Genomic DNA, 24162 nt, shown 5'->3' with positions numbered 1-24162 from the left:
TTACTGCTCTGAATGACATTTTTTTCTTGCTTCACATATCTGACTCTACACCCATTTTGCTATGGTGGCAATAAAAATAAATTAAGCTATTATCTCCACTGGCCTAAGTAGGGTAATGTACTCACTTTTTCAGGTGGTTGTATATTCGATTTAAGGTATCTTGTTCTGAGTGGTGGTCCTGTATTTGAACTTTACATGTGTAACGAAGGTGATGTTCACTGAGACCCAATTCTTTCACAGCCTGTTCAGGTGAAACTAGGCGAAGGCTCTAAACATAAAAGCAACAAGAGCAAGTGACTTTGTGTTTTATCCTTCTTTCAAGTGATCCCCAAATTTAAACATGCATTACTTACGTTATCCTTTATAATCAGTGTGCCATGCATTAGTTTTGGTTTCTTTGAATCAGGTACTGGACCTATAGAACACAGGGAGAAAAATCAGAGACATCATCAAACATAAGTGTCAGTGACTGGGTTTACATTCATTTCATGAAAACCCGGTTTTGTTATTTTCTTCTCAACCTCTAATAAATTGAAATTTTGATTACTTTCAAACACTCTGCAAGACACTATATAGAATGCTACCTTAATGCAATGTAAATAATTTAATTCTTGTTCAGCTTTTCAGCTGCAGTGCCCAGTACAGGCTCATATTCCCATGTCCTCGGATTGCTACTTGTCTACTCTCTGAATACAAGTGGAAAGTTGCCTCCTGTAATACTGTCTAGTATTAACCTGCCATTCTATTGAGTCTTTGGTCGCTGATCAGTATATAAGAAAATCAAAACATCAGTGACAGGTTATGAACCCATCTTCTATTTGTACATGGTTAAGTGTCGTCTTACCCATTAATATTCACGGAGAAGATGCTTCAACATTATAAAAACAATGCAGCTTAAGTTTCCAACCACAATGGCAAAACCTCCACTACACACATATGATATGTTGTGGTTAGCCAGATTGTAACAAAACATGATCTCAACTGGTGCAGATGAAGGGAAGTGTTGTGGTGAGGACTTTCATTCACTAGAAATTCGTTTGAAATAGCTAAGCTATTTCACTTCATGAAAGTTATGAAGACATCAGGCTGCATGTATCACTTACTTTACAAACTTGCACCAAAATGTTGGACTAATTTATTAAAATAAAGAGCACCTCAATGGATATTAGAATTAGATTTCAGAAACACTACATCTGGTCTGTGTTATTATATTGAGACAATGCTGGAACATAGGGCAGACAATGCAAGTTAAAGGCAACAGAGATGTGGCTTATGAGATGCATGATGAGGATTAGTTGGATAACATACACAACCAATGAGGAAGTTTTGAAGACAGCAGACGAAGAACTTTTACAAACGATTACCAAAAAAAAGTACAATTCCTGGGACACACATGGAGGACAGGGACACACATGGAGGACAGAGAAACCAGAAAATCATGATTGGTGACATTCTAAAGCATGACATCCGAAGATGAATTTGACTGAGGTCCATTGCAGATATCAATCCCATTGCCCATATTAGAATCCTAGCCTCAGATGTGAAAGGACAATGAAAGAAAATTTGCTTGCCCATTCACTAATCTTGATTTCCTGCATTCTTATAGAATCTTTGCATCATGCTTTTACTATCACATCTACTGTTATAAACTCATCATCCAGTAATTTCACACGAGATCTACGGTATTTTATTGACGATGCATCCATCACACCTAGTATGGAATGCCAATACTCACAACTGACTACTTGTTAAAGAATGTCCGTCTTTAGCCACTAACTGACTCAATAACAATTATACCTTGTGCTTTAAAGGGATAGGCCAAGATAAACATTGTGAACTATCTTGTATGATGTCCTTCTCCTTATTAAAGAGCTACCAGCATCACCACAAGAAAGCTGCCCACGGTTTAAAAAAACAACCTGCTTTTAACTCTTTTAAAGACAGAAAAATTATTAGTTTGCTTAATGTGAAATGGATTAGTACTCCCCAGCATCCTAGCTGATATTTATCCTTCAGTCAACATCACAAGAACAGATTATCTGGTCATTATCACATTGCTGTTTGCAAGATTTTGCTCTGGTATATTGGGCTGCCCATTTTCTACATTACAACAGTGACTACACTTCTTTGACTGTAAAGCACTTCAGGGTCCAGTTGTCATTTAAAACAGACACTATAAGCATCTTCTCCTTTCTGTATATTTACAGGAAACTAATAACCAAATTTTCACATCAGATTTACTGCATTTAGTTGTGTCAGTCTTCGGTCAGAGGTGTCACTCACCTGAGTTAGAAGACTGGGTACTCAAGTTGCACACCAGAGGCCTAAGTGTATAATTGAGGCAACCACTTCAATGCAGTAGTAGGGACTAGCAAAGGGGTGAACTCTTGGGTTTGACATTAAACCAAGTCCACTCGCAGTGAACATAATGAACTACCATGGCTCTACTGGAAGAACAGCAGGTGAACATGGCCAAAATGCTTCAATTTTCAATAAACCTGATCTTCTGATCATTGTCAGTTTACTACTTGTGGGATGTTGCAATGGTATTTCCTATATTAGAATAATGATTAAACTTTCTAAGTACTTTCACGGGCTGCAAAACACGCTGTGAAAGGTACAACATAAACACACACCCTTTCTACTTTAATTATTTTTCTGTGCTGCATTAAGGATTCATGCTGACAAAGAGCATAACTAACAATGATACAAACAATGATGTTTCATTTGCAGGTGAGTACAGAAATTCAGTGTTGGTAACCTATTTGATGAATGTGAACATCATTTCATACTTCAGCCTTCCCTTTGTCAATATCCAAGCACATGAATTTTTCTTACTGATAATACAAGGAAGTGAGCTAAACTGGTTGCCCGCACAACTCTTACATTGGAATTATCTGTGTGTTCCACCTCCACAAAGAGACCTAGGAACTGAACTGGGCACTTTACCTCAGTTCCATGCCAGGCAATACATGAAACAAATGAGCCATAATTCAGTTATACTTTTACTTAAACAGGGAACTTCAGGTTCTTAAAATTTAAGTAGGCTGTTTACTAAATCTTAAGGTTAAGAACAATTCAGTTACCAAGATTTGAATCCCCCTTGAGCAAACCAAGAGAAATATCCACTGGAATATTGGGATTAGTAACTATTGATGCTGTTTCTCCATTGGCTGGCATGTAGCAATTAATACCTGGACAAAAAAAAAAGACAAGTTTTAAAATTTCTTTTTCCATTACTTTTAAGAAAAAACATATATCGTGTTATGCAAGCAAAATCACAAGAAGATTGAAATTACACTCAAAATTTTATGTACACAATGAAATGACATCTAGATGCATAGGTTGAAAGGTCAGATCAGGCAATTAGAAACCAGGCAGGTGGAATGGGCAGGAACATTTCTAGCACATTTGAGGAGCATGTTTGGTGACAGTGACAATAGATTACATTTATGAGCTATTTGTTACCAAATGGAAACAAAGAAAAAGCGACATACATAAAGTTTCGTTGATTGGAAGTCTTGAGTTAGGAAGGGTTTCAGCTTCATTCCAGCCAGACAATGAAATGAGTAAAATTACATAGGTAGGAAAGAAAGGTTTCTTAGGCATGAGCTTTTGGAGATACTTCTTTTGTACTGATTGAAGTTAGAGCTGTCAGTATTCAAGAACAAAAAATGCTTAAGCTTTGGACATTTTTTTCATATTATGCCTCTCTGAGCAAGAAGATGATTAATGCTGCTTTAACTCAAAAGTACTTTGTTCCCTTGAGATGGGGCAGGCAACATCCATATGGAAAAATAGTAGCAGGCATTGACCACTACTTCAGTAACTCCTTTAAACACTTCTTTGTTTTTATATCCTATAACTCACTCTACCAAGCCTGGCAACAACACCCCTACTGCATCTTTCTATGCCAGAATGTGGGCTGGTCTAGGGTTTGCACACAAACACCAAGACTGATGCTACATAAAGTAACTTTACATGAAATCGCTAAAGCTGACAGAGAGGACACCCCTATGCAAGCTGACTGAACGGGATTCAAATCCAGGTTCCAGACATGCAAAAGGCAATGTGCTTAATCTTAACATGAGGTTGGTCAAAGCCCAATAAATATCATATGTTTCAGCCAAAATTTATCCGAATATGTTTCTCCCTAAGAGATCACTGTTAAAATATAGGCAACTTCATGGTTTGGATAGAAAAGTGATTAGGAGCTACAAGGCAAACATATTAAATATTTTATGGTTCAACAAGTGGAACCCCGCAGATTTGTTCCTGTGATCTTAGCTGTACAATTTATATCAAATGATCTATATTTGTACATAGAAAAGAATATTTCCAATCTTCCAAACGATGTTAAGCTGGGAACTACAGTGAAGTTTAAGAAGAGGATAGATCAATTAAGTGAATGACAGTAGCAAACAACCTTGTGAGGTAGTACATTTTGGGCACAAGAAAGAAAGGTGGGATTGCTGTGGAAATAAAGAAGCACAGAGGAGATATAGGCAAAGAAAGGAATTAATCACAAAACATATAGAATATATAAGTAAGTGTTTGAATTAGTGTCCAATGCCTGCTCCTATTTTCCCCACAGGGTGTTGCCTGTCCCATCTTAAGGAGGACAAAGTGTTTCTGGTGTTAAACAGTAATAACCTATCATCGTGATGATGGGATTTAGCAATAGCAAAAGACTGGATTTATTTGCAAGGTTAAGGGGTAATCCAACTTAAGTATTTATAAAGCAATAACATAGAAATGAATAACAAAGTACAGAGGAGGGAAAAACATTACATGGTACATTGGAATCTAAATTTAAAAATCCAATATCTGAAAACTTGAACGAAGTCAACTAAAAGGAAATTCAGAAGCAGTTTCTTTGTGCACGAGGATGAGAGAATGTGGCATGTCCGTCCACCACAGTAGAACTAATTAAGGCATTTTTGAGGTAACTATTTATAAAAGAATGTGAGAAAAAAAAGGTATTAAGATGAAGAAGCATCCACTGTTAGCAAACTGGTAGAGTATGCTGATTTGCCAGTTTGCCCTATTCTTACTTTATTCATTCCTTAACATTTTGTACATAAAAAGATTAGATTGGAGTACTGAAATGTCTTATTAGCTTGCATTTGCCCTGCAGCAGCTAATGATACAGTGCAGTAAGACTTACTGAATTCCTGTTCAATTTTCTCTTTAAGGAATCCCATTTTCTTAGCCTCTCCATGGACCAGCAGCACATTTTGTGGTTCGACTTGACGGATAAGTTGCATGATGCCTTTGGCGTCAGCATGTGCACTGAATGACATGTATTCCACCTGCATCTTCACTTCTAGCTGGGAAGGATACATTACAATAGAATTAACGAGTGGTCTTATCAAGTTTCTTTTTAATCAAATGAAAATAAAATGATCTTGAGTAAAGAAACAAAACTTAAATTTCAAATTTAGTTTTAATGCACAAAGATGTTATTATTTTTAAGACACAACGAACCATAAATCTATTTTGTGACACTGTAACTCACACTGAAATAGCTCAGGAGAAGACTGGATCAATGTGACTAATGATGTGGAAAGAAAAGGCTTCTTCTCCTAGTTTCAACACAAAGCACTGGATATCCCACAATATATAGTTACAACCAGAAGCAGACAACTGACTCAAGTGACAATGCTGATTTACTAACAAAAGAAAGAATATCCTTCCACATATATACATATATCTCGGGACCGAGGTAGAGATGAAAATAGGTTGAGAAACTGATCAGAAATAATGAAATGGAGATTTATGATTAAAACAACAAGAAATACTCGATACCATTAATGTGGAAGACTTTTACAAATATATTCAGAGTAAACAATTGAGTGTGTGAAACAGCTGGTGTCCTGAAGAAGCTCCTACAGTATGTCACAAATTGGCTGAGTCACTGGAAACAAAGGAGATAAAGCTACAGCAAGATAGGGGGAGGGGATCAGTGGGTGCCAGAGCAGTCTGTGATGTGGCTTGTTTTACACATTTTAGATACATGATTCAGGATCAGGACAGAAACAAGACTGTTTGAGTTTGTTAATGATATGAAATTTAGCAGAGGGGAAGGAAGAGCTACAAATAACAGGGATTAAGAAAACCAATTACAGGAAATCTGGTTAAATTAAAGCTCCAAATAACAGCTGGCAGATGTGGAAAAATGCTGTAGGAGAGGTTGAAGAAGCAATAGATTGCTTGGGTGAAATATGTACAATTTTGGTCATTGATTAAAATCAGAAAATCCTGGTTTTAAAGAAGACACAGAGGAAGGATCCTAAATTCAGAGATTAGGGATCTCAGATAAAAGAACAGAAAATGAAATTGGAATGCTTACCAGAGGGGAAAAAAAAAGTTGAAGGAGATTTTATTGCAAGATTGATCTTTAAGTAAAAAGTAGAATGTCATCAAGGTCAGTGGGGATTACATTTTAGAATAAAGAAAAATTCTGGAGAGGATAATAGAAGGATATTAACTATTGCTACATTACCATCTTACAAATAAGATATGAAACCAAACTCCTTCCTTCCTCCAGATCAGGAGGATATTAAAAATCCATAGGACTTTTGGAAGAAGTTCAGGAAATTCATCAGATGTGCAATAAATTAGCTCCTCAAGTTATACTGCCAGATGGACTGTTCAGATTCCCTCATTCCTGATGAAAGGGCATTTGCCCGAAACGTCGATTTTTCCTGCTCCTCGGATGATGCCTGACCTGTTGTGCTTTTCCAGCCACACTCTAATCTTGACTCTAATCTTCAGCGTCTGCAGTACCCACTTCCACTTGGATGGACTGTTCATTCATTTCACTCCCATTTTGTGGAAACTTGCTTCCAATAGTCACTACATTACAAAGCAATTAACTTTATGTGATGCAATCTGATATAGTACCATATCAATAAGAGTCTTTTTTTTGGGGGGGACAGTGGTTAAAGAGACCACAATGGTCTTTTCTGGATTGTACAAACCTAAAGGTTTAAAACCCCCATGTATTTACACTATGAAGAAATGCTTACAGTTTGCCTTCCTTCCATTTCGAGTTTCCGCTGGCCACTTAGGATTTTATGTCCCACAGTTCCTTGAACACAATACCCTGGCATGATAACCTGAGAACACAAATTAACATCTTACAGCCAGATGCTATACAGTTTTGAACTTAAAAATGAGAAAAGGTAAACATTAAAAACTTGGAGTCAGTAGACCAGCTGCCTTACCATATTTTTATCATTGCCTGCCCATTTCCTGAAAATCTGGAGTGACTGCCCAGCATGAAGCATGCCTGGTGTGGCAAAGACAACCTAGAAGAGTCAATCTTTAGTACGAAGGACATCTCCAAGTACTATTGCAAAAATCTTTCACATTTTAATTACAAAGTTAAAATTTTTATAAAGCACAACTTCCATTAAATCTAATGAAAGAATAAAATGCTGAAGACAGCTCAAGTATAACAACTGATAATCAAGGACAGGTAAACACTTTTAATACAGATAATTTGAACAATTATGAGAGCTATTCATAAATGCAAGTAATCGACGTGAAACCTGAAGTCCAAACTCGAACTCATTTCAGTTTTCATTTTTATTGTGGTATAGAGCAGGTATTGAAAATGAGACGGGTTGAGATTTTGCAATTCTAATTCAGAATTGGGTATTTTTGCCTCAAAATGCCAAGTAGGATTTTTAAAATAATTTTACATCCAGAAAAGTATTATCAGAATCTTGTTTACTGTATGATTGAGTTCCCAAGTACAACAAAATCTGCCACCAGCATTGTAAACTATTCAGCCATACAGGGAGCATGGACACTTGGGTTTGACCAATTAGTTAATCTCATCAAGGTTATAGCTGGGCCACTAGAATTGGTTCCAGCATTACCAGGATAGATAGCAAAAGCACAACTGCAACCAATGTTCCTGTGTCTAACTACTATCCAGCAAGCCCTGCTGGAAAACAATGTGATAGATTCAACAGTATTTTCTTTATGGTTGAATAGTTGGCCAACATTCACACATAAACAATCCTCAGGCACTGTCAGCACCTATGCAACTACATATTTGGTATAAATGATTCAAAAGTGGTTTGCGAAAGAAATATTTAAAAAACGTGTCTGGGTTGGTTCAGCTTTGTTCAAATAAATTATCAGAGCAAAAGTAGCTGGACTGGACTAGTGAATTATCAAGTTCATCACAGTCTACTTGATCCATTTTATCAGAACGATCTAATCACTTGATAACATTCTCTTAATCACATGCCATACCCTTTTAAATTTTCTATCTCCAAATAGAAAATTTGGACTTTCCTTTTACAATAATAATGAATTTTGCTTCTCTCAATTTTTGATAGGGTACTCAATCTTTTAACAACTCTCATGAAATGATTTCTCTGAATATCTCCTTGATTTTTTAGGTTAATTGAAGGCTTTCCAGATATAAAGTAACTGACCACTGGTAGCAAATCAGCACATTAAATTAAATGGAAAATAATATTAATCAAAATATATAATTTTGAGCAGCTATATCAACTCCTACCTCCACTTTGGTATAATGAGCTCCAATTTCTCTGGTTTCTATTTGCAACTCAAAACTTTGTAACCCTAGTAACACCTTAGTAGATATCTACTGTAACAATGCAATAATGACAATAGACAAATGTAGGCTTTCACTGTTCAAAATATGAATCTAGTCCAAGTTAAAATGCTCATAATTTCAATTCAAATAAAGTAAAATAAAACTTTTTTTGAACAATAAAGTTCTGTGCACAAACAAATTATCTGAAACGGGAAGATAAAGAAAATAACAGTTATATACCATTGGTCCAGGGTTGTCAGCATACGTCCTATCGAATGCCTTGATATGTTTGAACTCAAACATGTTCCTTTGCACAAATGTCTTCCGAATTTTTTGATTGGTCCATGTAATGAATAATTTATAATAATGGTTAGCCTTCTCAGTCAATCCAGTTGAAAAGTAAATAGGTGCTTTCAAGTTCATTCTCTCCCTGCAAGTAGACATGACAAGCAAATTCGGAAACTGTCTTTATATTATCACGAAGGACTCAGCTGGATGACTGAAAAGGACAGCATATTAAAGCAGGTAAACTCAATGCCAACAGATAGAAAGAAAGATCAGATAAAGATAAAGAAAAAAATAAAATAGTAAAGGAAAATATGTTGGAAAAAATAACTTTTTTAAACTTGCTTAAGTACAAACATTAACAAATCAGACATCACATTTACAATTTGTTAATTTTCAGTAGCAGAGATGATGACTGACTGTAATTAACAATGACTATCACACTCTTGAAAGGGTACTTAGACTAATTACTAACTCTAAATATCTGACTTGGAGATGCAGGTGTTGGACTGGGGTGTACAAAGTTAAAAATCACACAACATCAGGTTAGAGTCTAACAGGTTTAATTGGAAGTACACTAGCTTTCGGAGTGACGCTGCTTCATCAGGTGCGTCACTCCGAAAGCTAGTGTGTTTCCAATTAAACCTGTTGGACTATAACCTGGTGTTGTGTGATTTTTATCTAAATATCTGAGCTGGCTTTGTATCTATTACGCATATTCAGCACCTGCATGGCAATCATGACACTTGATTGTGAGGCAGACAGGGAGATGCTGTTTTACAAAGCCAACTGTCTTGGACAGTAACTTTTTGACATTCGTACTTTAACTGTGCATTTGTCCCTCTTAAAACTGCTGTACCTTCACACACAAGCGATGAGAAGGTGATTATCTTCATGAATATTTTCACAGCAAAACTGGCTCATGGCATTTTATTGTTAGATGTTCTGCCAATTATCGTTCAACTTGTTACATTATCCAGAGAGACGTTGCAGAAAAATATGTAAATAAAAACCTACGCCAATGATAAGGAAACACTCAGGATTGGTTTATGAGAACTGGGAGGGAACAACAGACGTGGAGTCTCTGAATTGGAATTATTTAGACGTGGTAGGGGCCAGGAAAGAGGGAAAACTGTGTCAACAATGTGGCCACATGGAAGGCTTGGGCAAGAGTTCTATCTTGACTCATTCATTGGAGGTCAAGGAAACACATGGGAGTTCTAATGTTATTCTTATTTTCCAAATTGCTACTGGACATCTTTTATAACTATACATCGACCTCATCTCTCACTTTCAGGGAATTATGCACTTGAAAATTTAGAAGGGGCAAGGATTAGAGGACAGATATAGAAAAACAATACATTTGCAAATGTTGAAGAATTGCAGAAATTTGCAGAGAAAAGGTAGGTGAGCTTTGCATAAGCTTAAATTTAACCTAATCAAGAAAGCATTCTGAAAATGACAAAGGACAGGAGGATGATTTGGATGCAGATGAGCTGAGTAAAGGCAATGTAATGGGATGATGAGTATCTTTGTTCTTTCATGAGCCTTTGTTGACCATCCCTCATTGGCTAAGCAAGTCATTCAGTTCAAGACCAATGTCAACCACATTGCTGTGGATCTGGAGTCACACATAGGTCAGGTCAGGTGAGGGTGGCAGGTTTATTTCCCAAAGGGTATTATGAACCTGATGAAATTTTATATTTATGGTAGTTTCGTGGTCACCATTAATGATATTTTATTAACGAATTTTAATTCGACCGGCTGCCATGATAGAATTCAAACCCAAATCTCCAAAACATTGAAATCACAAGTATGCCGCAGTGTCCTCCTGACAGGGCTGACCTTTGTGCTTGGGTGGACTGGAGTTAGAAATTCAACTTGAGGTTACATCAGATGCTGAGTTTGTAAACATTCAGGATCAGCCTAAAACAATGGTCAGGAAAGGGCGATGAAACTAGTGATGACGAGAGACAACTTCAAAATGGTGAACTGGAGCAAATCTGGGCTCATCTAGGATTGGATGCTGGAAGGCAGTCTGACAACACAGAGACAGTGAGTGAAGTGGCAAGGGTTAGGGTGTAACTATGAACAATATCCCCCAAGAAACATTAAAAGTTTAATCACATTTATTACAGCAGAGAGAGGCCAAAACAAGTGTAGCTGAAAGGAAAATATATAAACAATATTTTATGCCATACATGGCTAAAATATTTAATTAAAAATAGCATCTTTAAGCAATGTAAAATAAACTTTGCAATAATGAGTTATTTTTAATATCTGAATGGCTTTAATTACTTAAGTAACGCGGTGAATTGACTGATTTTCTTCTGGAGACTGGTGATCGAAGGGCTAAGATAGGAAAGCTGAGCAGACAGAACTACCTTGCACCAGATGTCAGAATTTAGAAGTTGAGCAGAAGATGTAACTAATTTGCACCATCTTTCTACTGTCATGAAAAATAATCGCTGCCATCTTTAGGCATACTATTTATTTGAAAGCTTACAAAATTACCAGAAAGTTTCCAGAAGGATGCAAAGCTCCTGGGCTCGTCCAAGGGCAAAGACAGGAATCAGCACCTATTAAAAAGGAGGCTTGTATTTAACGCAATATTGTACATTAGCCAAAAGTTCCAATTGACCATTTTTTAAAAATAGCACAACATTCATTCCTGTTTCATTCATGGAGTTTCCCTGGCTGTCTAGTCCGTGCAGATACTTTTGGATACATGACTAGGTCAGACAAACACCGGATTCCTATTTCCCTTGTTTGTCCATGTCAAGATTTCACCAGCCTACTGCTTTTAGCACCAGCAAGCCTTGTAGAGGAGGAATGGGGGTGAACAGAGGAGACATCGGAGTTGAGGTCTGACTTGCTGACTCCTACGGGTAAACAATCATATGTAGAAGCTGGAAAGAACATACCATGAGGTCTCTCCTCAGTACAATAGCAAGCAATGACACTCGCCGTCCAGACTCATAAATTGATTTGGATAGTGGAGATTGTCAGGCACTTGTGGGATACAGGAAGAGCCTGCTGAGGAATCATTTACATCATGGCTGATCTCCACCTCAACTCCTTTCAGGATGAGCCAGCATGTAAAGGGGAGAAGGGGAGAAAATTAAAGAATATCACAAGAGACCATGACACATTCTAGAAAAGGATCAGACAACAAAAGGGAGGGTGAGAAATCAATAAATGGTCATTCATTGGAGGATGGCTTAATATAACCTGCGTTGATGGCAGATCGAAAAATAGGAGATGTAAGATAGATGCCTGAATTACCATTGCAACTTTTCTCCACACAAAAATTTTTAAAAAAAGACAAAATGCTAGAAACTGCAGAGAAATTTAGGAGCTTAATATCAACAAGTGATTCAATCTTGCAAGGTTTCTTCAGAGTTTCACTTAAATTGAAAATCAGCTGCAGTAAGCAAAACAATTCTTTAAACCTGTTCTGAAGAAGAATCACTGGACCCAAAACATTAATTCTGCTATCTGTCCACAGATGCTGCCAGACTTGCTGAGTTTTTCCACCAATTTCTTTTTGTTTCTGATTTATAGTTTTGGATTTTTTTTGTCTCTAAATCAAATAGTTTCAATAATCTACTCAATAATTTCGCAGTTTCTTCCGTCGAGGACAACACACTACTTCTTTCACTGGTTTTTCCATATTATTTTATTATTCAATGTGAAATATTTGTACTCAGTTGCAGCCAGTGATATAGTTGAGTATTTTGCCAGTTCCACTTGAATTGTTCCTGTTCCCAGGTAGATTGCAGGTTCATATGTTGTGGGGTTTGTTGACACATTCCAAAGTGGATGAATGCCTTTAATTAAGGCTGGGAGAATCTGGAGGTGCTAGAGGTTTTTTTACTCCACTGGCAGCAGAAATGGATCTGAGTCTCAGAGGATGGAAAGACTGAGCATAGCTAATGCAGCTGAAAATGCCACTTCATCCTCCATCATGGCACAGACCACCAACTTATTTGTTTATTAGATTAACTTTCTGGTCTGAATTATACCAGTCATAAAGCAAATTAGAAAATTAGGAATGCTGACCCTAAGAGTCATGGACAATTGGCTAAACTAATCAGAATGTTGTATTATACTATGCTATGCTCTATGAACATTAAACCAATTAAATATTTCTTTTCTTTCTCAATATATTGTAAATATGTGCTAATAGTTTGAATTACTGCTAAGACTTCTATATCATATACATATATAAAAATGTCAAAACGAGGATTAAAGATTTTGAAGCCCTTCTACATATCATGTTGGCTCAATGAAGGCATTCTCTCCTATCAGTACATAGGCTAAACTGACTTTCAGTAGTGCGCTCATTTCCCACATCCCTGTCCACCTCACCTTATCCCTAATCTCTCAACCTCCTCTTCCACTTTCTCTTTTCCCTTTTCTGCCTTGTCAAACTGTCCCGTCACATTCAGAACTGAAAATGTGTTGCTGGAAAAGGACAGCAGGTCAGGCAGCATCCAAGGAACAGGAAAATCGACGTTTCGGGCATGAGCCCTTCTTCAGGAATGCCCTGAAGAAGGGCTCATGCCCGATACATCGATTCTCCTGTTCCTTGGATGCTGCCTGACCTGCTGTGCTTTTCCAGCAACACATTTTCAGCTCTGATCTCCAGCATCTGCAGTCCTCACTTTCTCCTCCGTCACATTCAGACCCTTGAGTAACATACTTGGTCTTTCCAACCCAGGCTGCCAAGCCTCAGGGGAACTACCTGTGGTATATTAAAAATTTTACATCTGCTGTACTTCCCGTCAACAATGATTCCCACATTTACAATGGAATTTACAGCACCAGTTCAGGAGGCTGCACTCACCACATGATAAGCTTGAATAGGCAGTGCCCATTTTGAATGTGGGCACAAGCTGTTATAATAGATGCGTATATTAAAAAGGAGGACTAAAAGTATAACCTTAAACTGGGGAAGGAACCACACTCACACAGCCTCTCCCACCCTGTGTGCTAACTCTGCTTTATCAGAAGTCTTGATTACCAAATTGCAAATCCACTGAGCTGAATGATATATGGTAAACATTGAATATTTTCATTTTTTTTCTTTACTCATTAACCCCTTTTCATCTGTCCTGACATCAAGTCTACGTCTGTGGACACTGGTTTCCCCCTTGTTTTCAAAGCCCTTAATCAAAGCAGTGTCTGTTGGTTATGAAAATGTGAAAGATACCCCAGAGAAACTGAAACTACCCTCATTTAATATTGGCACACAGCTTCCATCAAGGCCACTTGATTCAATGGCACAGAAACCAGGGACAGCACTAAAGGGTAGGATCAGTTACTTCAGTACAGGCCAGGCTCACGTACTCAGTTTAGCTTTAATCAGATGAGCCAGCAGTCATACTTACATTAATGTTTTTAAAAATGCTGAAATACCAATGTGTGACATATACTGGAAAGAGGTCTACTTTTCACATATAGCAGTATTTACAATCATACCTTTCCACCCCTTTCTATTGCATCATGCACTTTCTTCAAGAAGTCTCTTTCTCGGCATCGCTTTGAGTCTCGGATAGTAGTAGCATATGTAGATTCCGAGATAAATAAATCAGGACGACACTTATCAATCCAAGCAGCTCTGAAATAATGTCAAGTTAGGAGTTGATAAATTATTTTTATTCTCTAAATCATAGGACTTTATACAGACATGTCAACACTGCACTGCTATTTTTTGCTATATAAGGCACATTCTTTAATCAGAATTATGCAATGCAGGAGGAGACTAATTGGCTAATCAGGCTCTTTGGAAAAGTTATCCATTCAGTCCTTTTCCCCATTCATTCCCCACTGCTCTGTAATTCCACCTTCCTTAACAATCTTCATGTTAGCCATTATATCTCCTTCCCCTTTAGAGAATGAAGAATAAAAACAGGGAAATCTTGCTAAAACTACACTGCACCAGTCAGGCCACACTTGGCACAGTGTGAATAGTTTTGGTCCCCTTATCTAAGGAAAGATATAGAGACATAATAGGCAATCCAGAGAAGGTTTACTAGGTTGATTCAGGGTGTGGAGGGATTTTCTCATGAGGAAAGTCAAGAAGGTTGAGCCTGCACTCATTGCAGTTTAGAAGAATGAGAGGAGATCTTATTGAAACATAAGATAATTACGGGGCTTAACAGAGTAGATGTGGGAAAATTGTTCATGCTTGTGGAACAGTCCAGAACCAAAGTTTTTAATCTCAGTGTAAGGAGTCACTCATTTAAGCCAGAGATAAAGAGGATTTCCTTTACTCTCAGAGGGTAGTGAATCTGTGGAATTCTTTATTGCAGAGAGCTGTCAAGGCTAGGTTAAGTATATTCAAAGCCGAGATAGATAGATTTCGAATCAGTAAAAGAATCAAGGCTTATGGAGATTTGGTAGGAAAGTGGAGTTCAGGATTATCAGATCAGCCATGATGATCTCAGTGAATGGTGGAGCTGATTTGATGGGCCAAAAGGTCTACTTCTGCTTCTACGTCTTATGATCTTAATATTTGTCTTTCCCAATAAACTGTTTGTGATTTTAAATAATTTCTGCCTTTCTGCCCCTAAGAAACCATTTAAGTAGGACATGGTTATACATGCAAGAAGAATCCTGTAAAAGTGTGAATGACACAAGTGAGTTATCAAAGCCTTTGGGATTTGATCAAAAGCTCTAAGAAAAAATGGAACGCAGAACTAGGATGAGGAAAAATAACTCTCACTTTAGCTGTTGTACTGACACATACTGGCAAACACATTAAGTAGAAGCTTAAAAATTCATTCTGCTACTTTTCAAGTACTCTGGAAAACCTCAAAGTGATTTGGACATCCATTTATACCAAGAGAATGTATATTCTCAGTTGCAGGTCAGCCTGCCATAATCACTGACAGGTGTGCCTGATGTTTGTGGGGACAGGATATACAAGCTTAGAATGTGCCATCATTCTGTAAATAACAATCTGAATGATCAATTTGGAGTTTATGAGAATCACACAAGATGGATGCCAGCTACAGGGAGGCCATTAGGCAACAGCTGCGATTTCTTCACCATTTCCTAATCCCATTTGTAGTTTTGTGGAAGAGGATGATTAAAATCACATAACATCATGAGTTGGTTACATGCAGTTGAACTCCAGTTAATTAATCTCATATCCAAGTCAAAAGCAGTGGTGCACATTAAATGATAGTAAATGGCTTGAAGACAAAATCTGCAGGGACAGCATATGACCACAAACCTCAGACTGCGAGTGAGCTGCCAAACTCTCTTGTGCTCACTGTTCGAACAGAAGTCTTTCCCTTTTAAGTGGAAGAGGATATCATATAAAACCTCAAACTGTGGACATTCAAACCCGGGCACAAGTCATCTGAAAAGTGATTACTAGAAAGAGACTGGAGAAAGTCTAAAATTGTACAACTGATCTTAAAAGGTGACTGAGTTCTCAGTATCTGTGACCAGGAAGAAAGGCTTGCTAGGCCAGAAGCATATTTTTATATTTAATGCTGGTGGTTCTGGTTAAGGAGACAAGCAAATTCTCTTGAGGTCCTCCAGCAGGAGTAGCACCAACTCCATACAACCAACAATATGTTGAATTGTGCCTGTTATCAACGACAGCAAAGTAAAAAAGGCATAAGACCATATACTGAACGCAGGTCTATGTATCCTTACAAACAAGTGTGCTAGTGAGACACTTTGTGGATGGATGTGGAATTAAAATCATTTCTAATAAAATAAAAAGTACTATGAATGTTAAATATTTGTCCAAAATTTCTTCAAATAGCATAATTTGAGGTCTATATCAACTGGTATTAACTACATCAACTGGTATTGACAGGGAAATTTTCTAAACAAACAGAAACTGATGTAAGTGAATCCAAATAAAGACCTTAGCTTCCTAAGCATTTTCATTATTTAATGTTCACACAAGAATAATGCCAAAGTTTGAAGTAATCAAACCATCACTATGTACATTAGGAACATCATAACTTAAAAATAATACAAGCACCAAAGCTTTCCAATTTTCAATGTCAGTCATTCTCATATTTAAAATGCAAAGGTGTAAAGTACACAATGCAAACTGTATGAAAAAAACTAAATGCTTTAAAAATTGCCACAGCTGATGGTTTCCAATGCTCAGTAATGAGTGAAGATCAAGAACAAGGGGAGTTAGCATCCAAAGCTATCCATGGTGAAAACAAACTCACATGGTGGTTAAGGAGATTGAAACCAGAGCACAGAGACTAAATGAAACTAAATTCAGAAGCCTAAAGAAGCCTGACAGATTTGTAGCCCTGTGCTTTATCTATTAATCAACATTGAGAAGTAGCAATTTTGTAATACTCTGAACAATTTGCTGGCAAATTGTAATTGAAGTAAATATGCTTTGTAGAACAATATGAATATATTGCAATGGACAAACTCACCCTAAATGTCGATCTGGTGTCATGTTGTAATCACCCTGCAAAGTTTTAAATCAAAATAGATGTATCAGAGCAAGGAAATAAATAAATGCCAACTTGTAAAAATACACAAAAAGACACTAATATACTGTTAGTAAGTATGCTAATTTAAATGAATTAACAACCCTGTCTGTGTTCTGACCTGCTTCGATAGACCACTACAAATAATCTCTGGGTTGGACTTCAGCTGTTTCATCAACAGCCTTCGCTCCAACATCATGTCACACACGAGGATTGTGGCAATGCTCCTTTAACAAGGTTTTGTTGTCCTTGGCTTTGTTTCAGAGAGGTGGGTTTCTCTACTTCAGAATGCCTTCATGTTTTTAAAATAAACACTTGTACAATGAAAGGGGAGCGGCCAGTTCTCCAAGCTCAGCTTTTCTCTGGTTTGTTTTGGTTTTAGTAGTCTGGCTGTTCACTGAAAGCAGTTAGTCGGTTTTGAGGCTGCGAGTCCAAGAAACAGCTTCATGAAAGAAGGTGTTCCATGCTGAATCTCTCCGCCATCTCTCTCTCTTCTTTAAGACCCCATGTTTGATTTTACCCTTTTTGCCAAGGAATGGTTATGGGAATTGTTGCAAGTATTTGAAAATGCATCATTAAATTGGAATAATCTGTTGGGTTTTCGGATAGAGTCATAGAGGTGTACAGCATTGAAACAGACCCTTCGGTCCAACCTGTCCACGCCGACCAGCTATCCCAACCCAATCTAGTCTCACCTGCCAACACCCGGCCCATATCCCTCCAAACCCTTCCTATTCATATACCCATCCAAATGCCTCTTAAATGTTGCAATTGTACCAGCCTCCACCACATCCTCTGGCAGCTCATTCCATACACATACCACCCTCTGCATGAAAAAGTTGCCCCTTAGGTCTCTTTTATATCTTTCCCCTCTCACCCTAAACCTATGCCCTCTAGTTCTGGACTCCCCAACCCCAGGGAAAGGACTTTGTCTATTTATCCTATCCATGCCCCTCATAACTTTGTAAACCTCTATAAGGTCACCCCTCAGCCTCCAACGCTCCAGGGAAAACAGCACCAGCCTGTTCAGCCTCTCTCTATAGCTCAAATCCTCCAACCCTGGCAACATCCTTGTAAATCTTTTCTGAACCCTTTCAAGTTTCATGACATCTTTCCGATAGGAAGGAAACCAGAATTGCACGCAATATTCCAACAGTGGCCTAACCAATGTCCTGTACAGCCACAACATGACCTCCCAACTCCTGTACTCAATACTCTGACCAATAAAGGAAAGCATACCAAACACCTTCTTCACTATCCTGTCTACCTGCGACTCCACTTTCAAGGAGCTATGAATCTGTACTCCAAGGTCTCTTGGTTCAGCAACACTCCCTAGGACCTTACCATTAAGTGTATAAGTCCTGCTAAGATTTGGTTTCCCAAAATGCAGCACCTCGCATTTATCTGAATTAACTTCCATTTGCCACTCCTCAGCCCATTTGCCCATCTGGTCCAGATCCTGTTGTAATCTGAGGTAACCCTCTTCGCTGTCCACTACACCTACAATCTTGGTGTCATCTGCAAACTTACTAACTGTACCTCTTATGCTCGCATCCAAATCATTTATGTAAATGACAAAAAGTAGAGGACCCAGCACCGATCCTTGTGGCACTCCACTGGTCACAGGCCTCCAGTCTGAAAAACAACCGTCCACCACCACCCTCTGTCTTATACCTTTGAGCCAGTTCTGTATCCAAATGGCTAGTTCTCCCTCTAATCCATGAGATCTAACCTTGCTAATCAGTCTTCCATGGGGAACCTTGTCAAAAACCTTACTGAAGTCCATTTGGACACATCTACTGCTCTGCCCTCAATCTTCTTTGTTACCTCTTCAAAAAACTCAATCAAGTTTCTGAGACATGATTTCTCACAAAGCCATGTTGACTATCCCTAATCAGTCCTTGCCTTTCCAAATACATGTACATCCTGTCCCTCAGGATTCCCTCCAACAACTTGCCCACCACTGAGGTCAGGCTCACCGGTCTATAGTTCCCTGCCTTGTCTTTACCGCCGTCTTAAACAGTGGCACCACGTTTGCCAACCTCCGGTCTTCCAGCACCTCACCTGTGACTATCGATGAATAAGTTAAGCTATCCTATATTCTGTTCTCTTTTGTTTGTGTTTCATTCAGTAATCTTGCAAATAAATTGTTTTGTTTAAAACGAAGTGGTTGGGCCAGGTGCATCACCCCTGGAATATCCACTATACACCAGTTTATAACAACAAGCAAAGTTAGGGTCCAGACTACTTTCTTGAAATATGTGGGGTTCTGGCCCAGTCAAAATAGAATGGGAGCTGTTTACGGGATTTGTTCTATAATTCCAAATTTGGATCAGGGTTGTTGGACTCAAAAGGCTGCGAGTGATAGGTGTTAGTGTCTTTTGTTCTGGGTGTTGATATTGGTTGGTTTAAACAGTGCTTAGGATAGCAATGACTCTTTCAGTCAGCAAGAGTTTCCTGGGGGTCGAAGAAGTGACTTTGAGGGTTTTGCAAAAGGTTATTAAGACCAAGCTGGAAGTAGCAGACAAGTTGGAGATGCTCTCTTTCCATAAGGAGAGATAATTACAGTAATAGCTCAACATTTAAATTTGCTGGAAATGCCATCAGAATCTTTAGAGATGGCTGAAGTTCAATTGAAAATGAAGCAGCTTGAGTTAGAGGCAAAACACAAGGAAAGGGCAAAATAAATGAAACTGTTTGAATGACAATTAAAAGCAGAGAAAAGAGAAAAAGAACAAAAGGCCCTCGCAGAACAAAAAGAGGAGGACAAAATTGCTTTAGTAGAACAAAAGGAAAAAAGAGAAGAGAAAGGAAGAAAGAGCGAGCCTGAACTTCAGAAATCGGCACTTAGACAGGAAAGTCAGCTTAAAAGGATGAAGGCTGACGGTAAGCTTAATGTGGACGAGAGTGAGGAACAAACCCGTGGTAACCAAAGCCCTGTTGAGAAACTGTTTAAATATATTTAAGCATTTCCTAAATTTGATGAGAAGGGTGTGGAAGCCTTTTTCATCTCATTTGAAAAGGTGGCTAAACAAATGCAGTGGCCAGTGACCATATGGGTTTTGTTGATCCAAACAAAAACTTGTAGGTAGTGAGGTATTCGCATCACTATCAAAAGGAGATATATGGGGCATATCAGGAGGTAAAGAAAACTATTTTAAGTGCATATGAGCTTGTGCCAGAAGCCTACGGACAATGTTTCAGGAATGGAATCCCAGGAGGGACCCTGGTCAAACCTACATTGAGTTTGAAACGATTAAATAAAGTAATTTTGATAGGTGGATAAGGGCATTAAAAATAGAGCAAACTTAGTGACGCTCTTAGAGAGACGATTATTTTGGAGGAGTTCAGAAATTCACTTCCTGAAATACTGAGACCTCATGTGAAAGAGCTGTTAGCTGTTAAATCAGGAAGATTAACAGCTAAAATGGCTGATGATTATGAGTTGGTCCATAATTCAAAGTTTGGCTTCCAAAATCAATTTCAATCATGAGAGATAGAAATTAATTCAATTTTTTTTTTAGATTAGATTCCCGACAATGTGGAAACAGGCACTTCGGGCCAACCAGTCCACATCAACACTATGGGCAATTTACCATGGCCAATTCACCTGACCTGCACATCTTTGTGACTGTGAGAGGAAACTGGAGCACCTGGAAGAAACCCACACAGACACAGGGAGAATGTGCAAACTCCACACAGACATTTGCCCGAGGCTGGAATCGAACCTGAAACCCTGGTGCTGTGAGGCAGCAGTGCTAACCACTGAGCCACCGTGCCGCCCTAATTGGGGAAAAGAGAAATCGTTAAGTGGAAAGGGAAAGGTAGATCTCGGTAAAGATCATAAGGATAAAAAGGAAACCCTTGAAGGGGAAAGAGAGTTAAAAGGCTCAGGTGTTTTCACTGCAATAAAGTAGGCCACATGACATCACAGTGTTGGTGGGTTAGGAAAAGCTAGATGTAGGAAAACAGGATAAGCCAGTGAATTTTGTTGGAGTGGTAACAGAAAGCACAATGGAGGCTCGAAAGCTGCACCAGAATGTACAAGCTGGTCAGAGGTTGATTAAAGAGGAAGTGCCAGATCTTCTTAAACCATATACCTGCGAAGATAAAGTTTACTCGTATAGACCAGGAACAGCAGGTAAAGAGGTCACAATATTAAGAGATACAGGATCCTCTCAACCTTTGATGTTGAAAGATGAGGAAATATGTACCTCTGAAGGACTACTGCCAGAAAAGATGCTAGTAACAGGAATTCACATTGAGACAAAAAGCACTCAACTACGTAATGGGGTTAGAATGTCCAGTGAAGAGTGGAGAAGTCGTGGTAGGAGTACTGGACAAACTCTCAGCGCCAATGAGATGATGCTGCTCTTTTAACAAGACTATGTTGTCCTTGGGTTTTTTTTCAGAGCGGTCGTAAAAGACACAGGCTCCAAAAAGTCTAAGTTGAAGGGTTTTATGACCAATTTGATTGTAGCCAACAGATACTCAATCAGGCAAAAAGCTTTTAAGTTTTAAAAAAAGTACTTGTACAATGAAAGGGGAATGGCCAGTTCGCCCAGCTCGGCTTTTCTCTGGTTTGGCTTGGTCTTAGCAAACAGTAGTGTTTTGAAGCTGCCGAACCCAAAGAAGCAGATCCATGCTGCGACTCTGTTTGATTTCTCTCCTAAGACCCTGTGTTTGATTTTACCTTTTGTGCCAAGGGCTGTATATGGGGATTGTTGCAAATATTTGGAACAGCATCATTAAACTGGAATGATCTGTTGGATTTTCAGATAAGTTAAGTTATTCTGTATTCTGTTCTCTTTTTGTTTGTGTTCCATTCAGTAATCTTGTAAATAAATTTTGGTTTGGTTAAAACTAAGTGGTATGACCAACTGATTCACTCCTGGAATATCCACTTTATACTTGCTTAAAAAAATAGCAAAGTTAGGGTCTGGGCTATTTTCTTGAAATATTTTGAGGGGGTCCAGCCTGGTCCAAAAGACCAGGAAAACAATTTGTCCCTGCCAGGCATACAGCTGGTTCACAGGTAGGAATGCTGCCTACTGTGGTTGAAAAGTCAGTTGAAACTCTGGCAACTGAACTATCGCAAGACACATATTCTGGGATTTTTCCAGACTGTGTGGTAATGAGGTCACAAAGTCACAATTTGAAACCGGAGAAATCAAAGAGTACGAATAAGAAAGTTGAAGTGGAATTAGCAGAAACCCTGTTGATCAAATGGTTGAGACAAACCAGGAGCAGATAAATGACAAAGCAGACATCTTTAGCTCAGATAAATTAACTGAGTTACAGCAAAAAGATGAAAATTTAAAGCAATTGTATCAAAAGGTATACACAGAAAAAGAATCTGAATGTATCCTTGAACACTACTATTTTAAAAACAATAGTCTGAATGAGGAAATGGAGATCATCACATATTCAGGCAGATGAGAAATGGGCAGAAGTTCATCAAGTCGAAATTGCCAATGGGTTACAGAAAGGAGCTATTGCGGGTGGCGCATGAACTACCAGTAGGGGGTCATTTAGGGGTAAAGAAAAACTCAAGACAAAATACAAATTTTTACTGGCCTGAACTGCACAAGGATGTATTGAGTTTTGCTAGACATGTCGTACACATCAGGTAATTGGAAAACCACAGGCAGTAATAAAACCCGAACCTTTAATACTCATTTCTGCATTTGAGGAACCTTTTACAAGAGTCTGACTTGATTGCATAGGAGTCAAGAGTGTGGTCCTGGAAAAGCACAGCAGGTCAGGCAGCATCCGAGGAGGAAGAGAATCAACATTTTGGGCATAAGCCCTTCATCAGGAGGTGGCAATGGACAGGAATATCCAGATAATGTTCCATTACTGAATACTAAGCAGTGACTCTTATTAGAAAGTCTGGATGTGTGAATGCTGGTTGAGGACACCATTGCACCAGATGGCGATGCCTCCCCCATCATGATTCAATTGTTTTGTACAACCTACAGCATAAGATCATAACAAGAAGATACTGCAGGCCACTTACTGCTAGTAGAACAATCAGTCAACAGCTTCAGCGAAGGTGAAAGCAAATACAAATTAACAGGACAAAAGCAGCTATTCTGTGGGATCAATCCATATACTGCACATCTCAGCACATGAACATCTCCCAGTGTATCTGGTACAACGATTCCCACCATACATTATGCAAACAATTCAATGCAATGAGACACATTATAGCACCTACATGACAACTTACAGCCAAGATAGCACAGCCTTCCCCTAAAATCAAATTTCTTTTGGAATAAATAGTCTTGAAGCAATGACTTGCTGCTTCACCTTGTGGTAATAAATGAGTAGGAGACAGTGAGGTCTGCAGATGCTGGAGATCAGAGTTGAGTGTGTGTTGCTGGAAAAGCACAGCAGGACAGGCAGCATCCGAGGAGCAGGAAAATCAACATTTTGGGCCGGAGCCCTTCATCAGTAATAAATGAGTAGCCTCGTGACTGAGATTCATTTATACTCACGGTATATACCACTGATTCAGAGCCCACCCGGATGAGAACCATGGCTGCACCAAGCACATGTCCAGCGTAATATGCTTTAATTTCGAGTTCATCGTCAACCTAGAAGAAGATCACACCAAAGTACAAATGAGTATCTTCTAATCGAAATGATTCTAGTAAGCCCAGTTGCGGCGTAGAAACATGATATGCTGACAGGCAATACAGAATGGAAGGTTGGAAAATCAGTCCATACTGGAATCAGGGCCAGCAGAGTAAAAAAACCTTCTGTACGACTAATAATAAAACAAATCGTAGCTATCACAAGCCTGGA

The 24162-nt window shown here is 38.6% G+C and overlaps 1 protein-coding gene across 4 annotated transcripts in view; it reads right to left on the bottom strand.

Annotated features, from left to right (window-relative positions):
- Positions 1–24162, bottom strand: part of ints11 (integrator complex subunit 11) — a 36869-nt gene that overhangs the window by 7487 nt on the left and 5220 nt on the right. For all 4 annotated transcript variants that reach the window (XM_043675820.1, XM_043675823.1, XM_043675822.1 and 1 more), the window contains 11 exons: positions 23853–23951; positions 17296–17330; positions 14351–14489; positions 11381–11445; positions 8822–9011; positions 7230–7313; positions 7032–7121; positions 5168–5330; positions 3087–3194; positions 354–415; positions 126–268 (listed from right to left, as the gene is read on the bottom strand). In XM_043675820.1, coding sequence (XP_043531755.1) covers positions 126–268; positions 354–415; positions 3087–3194; positions 5168–5330; positions 7032–7121; positions 7230–7313; positions 8822–9011; positions 11381–11445; positions 14351–14489; positions 17296–17330; positions 23853–23951 — 1178 coding nt within the window. The remainder of the gene's footprint in view (positions 1–125; positions 269–353; positions 416–3086; positions 3195–5167; positions 5331–7031; positions 7122–7229; positions 7314–8821; positions 9012–11380; positions 11446–14350; positions 14490–17295; positions 17331–23852; positions 23952–24162) is intronic.

This window comes from Chiloscyllium plagiosum, chromosome 34 (assembly GCF_004010195.1).
Source record: "Chiloscyllium plagiosum isolate BGI_BamShark_2017 chromosome 34, ASM401019v2, whole genome shotgun sequence".
NCBI lineage: Eukaryota > Metazoa > Chordata > Chondrichthyes > Orectolobiformes > Hemiscylliidae > Chiloscyllium > Chiloscyllium plagiosum.
The sequence above is the reverse complement of the archived record's forward strand: the minus strand, read 5'-3'. Positions and strand labels throughout refer to the sequence as shown.